At 38.6% G+C, this 8,048-nt stretch overlaps 1 protein-coding gene across 6 annotated transcripts in view; it reads left to right on the forward strand.

Moving 5' to 3' along the window:
• ccdc61 (coiled-coil domain containing 61) overlaps positions 1-2,359 on the forward strand; it is an 18,178-nt gene extending 15,819 nt beyond the window's left edge. For 3 of the 6 annotated variants that reach the window (XM_015379671.1, XM_015379673.1, XM_015379677.1), the window contains exons 12-13: positions 1,356-1,419; positions 1,494-2,359. In XM_015379671.1, the coding sequence (XP_015235157.1) occupies positions 1,356-1,419; positions 1,494-1,591 (162 nt within the window). In that variant the 3' untranslated portion in view covers positions 1,592-2,359. The remainder of the gene's footprint in view (positions 1-1,355; positions 1,420-1,493) is intronic. The other 3 variants (XM_015379672.1, XM_015379676.1, XM_015379674.1) reach the window with 2 other exon arrangements.
• Positions 2,360-8,048: the final 5,689 nt, after the last annotated feature.

Consider the following 8,048-nt stretch of genomic DNA (forward strand, 5'->3'; position numbering starts at 1 on the left):
TATCTCATTATAATGAGATACTATCTCATTATAATGAGATAGTATCTCATTATAATGAGATAGTAACTCAATATAATGAGATAGTATCTCATTATAATGAGATACTATCTCATTATATTAAATATACTATCTCATTATAATGAGATACTATCTCAATATAATGAGATACTAACTCAATATAATGAGATACTATCTCATTATAATGAGATACTGTCTCATTATATTGAGTTACTATCTCATTATATTGAGATAGTTTTTTTTTTTTTTTTTTTACAGAGTGGCGGAAACGGGCTTCCATACTATTGAGACCCGCTGGCAATGTAAAAAATACATGCGCTACAACATCGAAAAACGATCACTTGGACACACACTTGCTGTTTTATAGCATCAGTAGGTTATTTGTCATTTATGATTAAAAAGAAAATAGGCACATCACATTACATTGTCAGCATAAAGTCCATGAAGTCTTAAAATCATGTAATATAACATATAGAAATCCATCACAACAAAATCAATGTGTTAATGGAGCATAATATTACTGTAGTCAGATATTAAGAATAACACACACACATTAACAGACACACATACACACTATCTGATGATGTGCCAAAAGTGCTAAATGGATGATAAAACATTACATTGTTATGGTAATTACATTACAGGCATTTTTATGGCATGACTCTGTGAGAGTTGGGAGTACCAAGATGGCAGCAGGTGACTTTAGTTTTTTTCAACTATCAGCAATTCAGTGTATAGAGATTAGTGTAGCCAAAGGCTGCAAACACTCTACAAACAGACGTTGAAGACACATGACTGACACAAACATTGACAAATAAACAAGAACAACACAGCACCAACGTTTAACCTTTCTATCAACTATTAGCTTAATTGTATATATTCAATAATTTTTGGCTCAATATCATCATAGACATCGATAGACGCCTCGTCATCGGGTGACAGAGCGGCTATGTTGGGTCAGACCAAGCTGTGGTCAGGTGTCTACATATTAATGTCTATGAATATCATCACTGTGTGTGTGTCTGCTGAGGATGTGGGCTCCCCCTAGTGGTTTAAAAGGGGTTAGGCAGTGAAAGTCAATAGGCCAGGACTCTTATCACCAACAGCCATGTTGAGGACTGAGGCCTCCGTACATCATGGGTTGTGCGCCACTGCTGCAGCCTATTTGCTGCTTTCATGCAACCCCATCAGCATAATGTTCAGCAGTTTGCTGCATTTCTGCACCTGCCAGCCTCCTTAGTAACTCCAGCTACTTATAATTTCAAAGGGAACATTTTTCTCTCTCTGTGTGTACTATAACAGGTGTTTATCACTTCTGAACTTCTACTCTGTTTCAGTCTCGAGGCCTTTTAACCAGAAAGCCATTAAGCAGCACTCCAACATACAGAATAACAGACAAAGGTAACTCTGTTTGTTCATTTTATTATTATTTTAATAACATCTCTGTGAAGCTAATCATGGCCTGATGTCTAAAGCAGAGAGCTCCATAGAAACGGGGGCGGAGCTGTCAGAGATCGACGCCAGGCTGCAGGCGCTTCAGGATTACATGAGGGACCTGGACACAGGACACTGATCTGCTCAGGGGGACAGAGGAGCAGCTGGTTTATCATGTGATCAACTGAGACTAGAGCTCCCTCTAGTGCTGATGTCCATGACTGCAGGACTCCACAATCATCACTATGAAGAAAGCTGGACTATTCTTAATGTCCTAAACACTTAAATAATTTAATATCAACTTCTTAAAATTACAGGTATTTAAGAAGTTTGCAGAAGTGAGTCAATATTTATTTTCTGTGTTTTTTATGACTACCATTTTGAAAGTGCAGAGTTAGATTCCTTTCATGTTTACAATTCTTCATCCTCGGTAATACTGGTGAAGAGAAACTGATCTTTCTGCAGATTTTATCGGGAGATCAAACAAAATCAGTGATTTATCTCTCTATGTTTGTAACCCATGTCACAAGAAAAGAAAATCTAGATGTTGACCCTGGACGTTTGCCTTTCCCCCAGTGCATGCTGGGATTGACTCCAAGCAGATTTGCATGTTGCCAAAACCATTTTCCACCAGCGTGTTTTCTGTTTTTCCTGGAAGGCTCCTAATGATTTTACCCTCATAACTGATCCACGCGTGCATTAATAATAAAGTTTAACTTGTATTGTTCCTGTAGATAAGCCTAAACCCCAGGTAGGAAGGGAACTTCTGTTTTTCCTGGTTATAAATCTGTTTACAAACCATAAAATGGCCAAATTTGTTTTATAGAAATTGTATGCTAACTGACTGTTATTTTTTTCCTGTCTGCCTTTTATACCTCCTAAAGAAATATAAACCTTTAAGAGTAAAACGTTTCTATGGTGGTTAATGAATGGATGAGAAACTTGGTTTACCTGAAATAAATGCTTTGATGTTTGTGGGGTCCGTTACAAGATGCAGGTTAAACAACCTCAGATTCAAATCCTCAACTCTAAATCGATCTAGCCTAAAGTCGGGTACTCCGAGTGCTCGCTTTCACAGCGGCCGCTATAAATTAGTTCAATGAACTCTTAAGTAGGTCAACTCAAGAGTTTTGCACGTGCATAAAAATGATTAAAAAAAGTCTACCAGTGGAGCACTGATTCAACGAGTCACCATGGCAACAGGAAAAGCCTATTTCACCCATCTGGAACTAGAGATTTTAATGCAGAAATGGAGGAAAAAAAAAAAAGTGTTTAAAAGACAGGGAACAGCTACAAAGGAGGAATATAGCAAAGGAGAAGATTTTTGCTGAGTTAAAGTGTAGGTTTAGATTAAGTTAACTATGGCAGGCCATTTTTACACAATTTAAAAGGACTATGTTGTTCCATTTGAAGATCACTTAAACAGGATTCTTTCTGATCAAAATCTACAGATCTATTTATTCACTGGACTGCTGATAAGCCGAAAAAACTGAAGTCACTTCCGCCATCTTGGTTCTCTAGTACCAAGATGGTACTTTTTTTATTTATTTTTTTATGCCCAAAACAACGACAAATACGTTGTTTTATTTTGTAAATCAGGAAATAAAACAGCATGATCGGCTGTAAGGAGAGTGGAGACGGAGGATACTCTGAGTTTACTGAAGAAAACCTGCTACTGACCAGGTTAGCACTGGGGAGAATGTTACTATGGCAACAGAAACAGGCCGAGGAAATTCTTTGTTAAACAAAAGATTTTCTCTGTTTTCAGGTTTAGAAATCAGTTTCAGTGAAACGGACCACAGGGTCGTACAGATCAGTTCTCCTGAGTCAGATTATTCAAGATTCTCAATTTTTCAGAATATCAACAACCTCCACTCTGATTTCATTTGAGCATAAATAGAGGCCCTGATCAAACGAAAGCAGAAAAGTCGATCCCCTATTGCAGCAAAAGGAAAAATGATCAAGAAAAATGTTAATGACGTCGTATGGAGATTACAAAAACATAAAGTGACAGAGACCAGGCTGTGCATGAGTGGGATTAGACAAAATTGAAAGTTTTCTCATCAGCACTACACCTATTTCATTTTCCTGTTCCAACAGAAAAAAGGAATGAGCAAAACACTCAAATTTTCTAAATAAGGACAAACTATACTTTCCTACAGCCTTTGCTAACAAATAGACGCATATATTAAAACATCCATGCTTTTAGATAAAAGGTAACGTGAATAAAATTCTTTCAGGTTGGAATTCTGGGGCAAACATCTTTTCAAACATTGTCAATACTTACCTGCTTTTATCAGTAATCATCCTGCATAAAATTGATATTTCCGAGTACTAATATCTACATTAATTCATTATTTAATACTTTTTTTATTAAAAATACTTATTTATCTATGATTTCACTAAAGACTCCTAGATGAACGCAGAGACACATCATTTTCTCTTTACCCCATTAAACACAAAATCTAGTTCTGAAAAGAGCAGGAATAATGTTAGTATATTGATGTGCATAGTTAACCACAGTGCTTTTGTTATCAAGTAATTATGAATCTATGAAAAAATAGTAAGTAATATATGAAAAATGTAAGTTTTGAATATTCCACTTGATTATTGGTGGAGGGGGGGTGTTGGTGGCCACAAGGGTGGCCAGTGATTGGCTAAGGGTGGCCAAGTTCCCCCATCTAGCTCCGCCCCTGGAAATAACCCAACAAGCTCAAAAACAACGTAGCAGTAAATCGAGATAAAATAATTCAGTCCAATTATCAGCTATTCTGTTTAATTTTTACCTTCTGAATCACACAGCCAGCTTGCTTTCTCGAACAAATATGTAAAAAGTTTACTCTGATTTTTTTCACATTTTCAGTCTCTGTGTGAAATACAAAAGGTGTGTTTATAAGAAAACATATTTAATCAGAGAGAACAAGAAATGTAAAAATAAAACATACTTTATTTACTGAAGGAGCGGTGAATGTGATGCTATCTGTGCTTATGCCTGGAAACCAAAATATGGTTTTGACAGAAACTTTGCTGTTTCAAATTTCTCTTCTTCAAGTTTCACAAAGGAATTTCTTTTTAAATTTCGTTTTCCAGATCAGGTCATCTAAACTTCTGTGGGCGGGACTTTTTCTGGAGTAAGGAGCAAAGGCGTATTCCTATTGGCCTGCTGAACCTCAGCAACATTTTCATTGGTCAAGAGGGAGCGTCTGATTGGCCTTGAAGTGAAGGTCATCAGTGAAATAAAATTAGAAAAGAATACAATTTGTGAAACTTTCTGAGGAAAATTTAAACTATAATTTTTTATGTACAATTTGAAAAAGAAATCGGTGAAAACAGCAAAATGACTTTCAAAATCTTTTCTTTTGATAAATATTTTTTAAAGTTCAACAATGATTGAAGAGAAAAAACTCTTATGGTTACATAAAATTATGTAACCATATTAAAGTCCATCTAATGATGTGGAGCGTAGTGCTCCATCTATAGGCTCCCACAGTCAATTACATTTCTAACACTTTTCTTGTGTCTGATCTCAGTTCAAATGAACAACAGACTGATAACTTCTAGAAATCCTTCTACCAACCAGAGTTAGTTAATTAATTAATTTAACTTTTCTGAATTTTATTGATCTTACGTAAGAGAAATTTACCTCTGCATTTAACCCCTCCCCTTGGAAAACAATGGGCTGCCATCATGGGGGTGCCTGGGGAGGAATCAGGGGTTAAGGGTCTTACTCAGAGACCCAGCGTGGCAGTCTGTGGGAATGGAGCTCAAACTCAGAACCTCAGGATTACAAGCTCTATGCCTTAACCACTAGGCCGCCACTCTTCATTTCACTGAGGAACTGGCTTGAAATGCTGTTTAGGCAACTTGAGGTGAAGTTTTCTAAGAGAAGTTTCTCCTCTCATCTAAGAGGCTTTTTCAGTTCCAACTGATGATGGGGAGCACTGGGATTAATATGCTGTAGGTGCCGATTTGTCTGAAAAACTGACACCCTGAGACAAAAACTGGTTCACCCCAAAGACGAGACACCTAGAAACAAGACCGACAGCCTGGTTAACGCCGTTCAGTGTAGTGAAGAGTGCTCAGACCTGTACATTGGAGAGACCAAGCAACTGCTACAGAGGAGCATGGCTCAACACAGGAGGGCCGACTCCTCAGGTTAGGACTCAACTGTTCCTACACCTGAAGGCTAAAGGACGCTTATTAACGCCATTATTCTAGCCAAGAAAGACTTGGTTTGATAGAGGGGTTAAGGAAGCCATTTTTGTTAACCTGGAAAAAACATCTCTTAACAGAGGACTTGGTCTTAGACTTAACTTTTCACTTACCTCCAAAGCGCTTTTAGGAACAATACCCAGAAGATTCAACTCTCATCTGCCCTCACCTGACTCACACTTCAATGAGGCATGTGACCGGGAGTTAACCCTCTAACGACCATGAAACCACCAGGTGACCTCCATGCCCAATCCAGTGGGAGGGATCATAGCCACCTTTCGTCCCCCGCAAAATTCTTTGTTCCACCTACAATATATTAATCTCAGTTATCTACAGTATATTAATCTCAGAGCTCCCCACCACCAGTTAGAACTGAAGAAGCCTTTTGGATCAGAGGAGAAACTTCTAGAAAACTTAACGTCCAGTTGCATAAACTGAACCCTTCGAGCTTGACCCTGACTTGGATGAATGAGAATGTTCACAGATATTTAATGGAGGAACCTCCGACATTAACTTGACTGGATAATGGCTAATCCAGCTTTCTAAACCGGAAAATCCAGGATATGTGAGGATTAACCCCTGAACTTATTCTGTTCTCACTTTCTAAAACGAAAGCCCAGGAGGAGGGCTGAAGCATCTTGAGTTTTAACTAAAACTTATTTACCCACTGACACCTGAACTGGACTCCGAGGCTTTAGTGCAAAAAAACAAACTTTTAATTTATCAGAACAGTAAAAACATTTAACCCGGAGTGAAACATTATTTTAAGTCACAGGGATAAGCAGAAACTAACCCAACAGGTAAACATAATTAAACTACAGGTTTGCAGACAAGAAGAGTTTCAGGAAACTAGATCTTTACATTCAGGTCCGTTTCTACAGAAGGAAAACAAATAAAGTGACTACAGAATAATACTTTCATTTCGTCTTCTTCCTGTTAAGGCTTTGGTTGGTGGTTCAGGTGGGCACAGGCTGGTGGGAGGAGCTTGGAGCGCTGGGCGTCACAGCAGCTCGTCGACTGTTGAGCAGCGCCTGAATCTGCATCGTGAGCTAAGAGAGAAGTCAAAGGTGAGGTTGGCCCCCGTTAGGATCCTGTGTTTACAGTAACGTTTGCTCAGGAGGGACGGACTTACAGACTCGTGGTTTCTGAGGGTTTCTTGATAAAAGGCATGCATGAGAATATGTCTGTTATCATCAGACTGTTTCCAATTCTCAGCTTTCTTGTTCAGCTCGGCTTCTGGCAACAAAGGGTACTGCTGGCGCTACAGGAGAAAACAGGAGTAAATATTAGAAAGATCTCCTGTTATTGGAGAGGAATTTTTTACACATTGTTTTATCGAACTCTAATGTAGCTTTCTGTTTTTAGTGCAATCCAACAATCAGCGCCCACAAATCCGATTTTTAGTCGGATCCAACAGAAAATTTAGTGCTCCACGAAAGTCAATGGGGATGATTTCCTGCAGGGCGCTGCATAGCTCCGACTGAGATAGCGCCCAGGTCTATTTTGGTCGGACTACGCAGCAATCCTGCAGCAATTTCATGGGTCTGGCAGAAAGAGAGCCGCGGTTAGAAAGTAAAACAATCCGCTTTGGGGGAAAATATTAAATAAATCTGTTAATCGCACGGAGAAAGAGTCAGTTTGGAGTCACACATTGTGTGGACCGCAGGCAAGCAGGACGGACTGGTGCCAAAACAATGAATGAAACATTAAAATAGAAAACTTAACCCATGATAGGAGTTAAAGGACAGAAAATGGATCAAGTGGCAATCATCTTTGAGCCTCACAAAAAACAAATTAACCAGGGGCAGACAGAGCAGGTAAGCACGGCATATCTCTCACCTCTTTATGAAAAGAAATAAAAACTTGAATAAACTTCCCAGATCTCTCTCTGAGAATCACCTCTCTGCCTCAGTCAGAATAGAAACCATGCCATGGCGTTTATTGCTGTTTTTCTTTTCCTTAGATCGTAGATCTCATTATGTTTTTAACATATGAACATTCTATATGTTCTGGTTTCAGATACTGCACAGACTCATTAAAGTTATAGAGCAGGATTTTCATAAATTTTTCAAAAAGACCAGCCTTCTACACATGCACACTCTGTTTAAAAGTTGCTGTTGGCGTCGCTCATACAAGCTTACTTTCCAAAAGATTTGTTAATTTTCCACTGTCAGACTCACCACCAGTAAGTGAAAATAGGGGGGAGGACATACACGTAAACATATCACCAGAATGACTGACAATTAGGAGGACCACTTATTTTGATGATCCACCTGGAAAAAGAACATCCTCCACTATATCTTTGAGTCAAGCTTTACTTAAAGCTACAGTGTGTAATTTTCAGCGACATCTAACGTTCAGACTGCAGACCGCAGCAACATGAA

Source organism: Cyprinodon variegatus, unplaced genomic scaffold (assembly GCF_000732505.1).
Source record: "Cyprinodon variegatus isolate N-32 unplaced genomic scaffold, C_variegatus-1.0 Scaffold198, whole genome shotgun sequence".
Classification (NCBI taxonomy): Eukaryota; Metazoa; Chordata; class Actinopteri; order Cyprinodontiformes; family Cyprinodontidae; genus Cyprinodon; species Cyprinodon variegatus.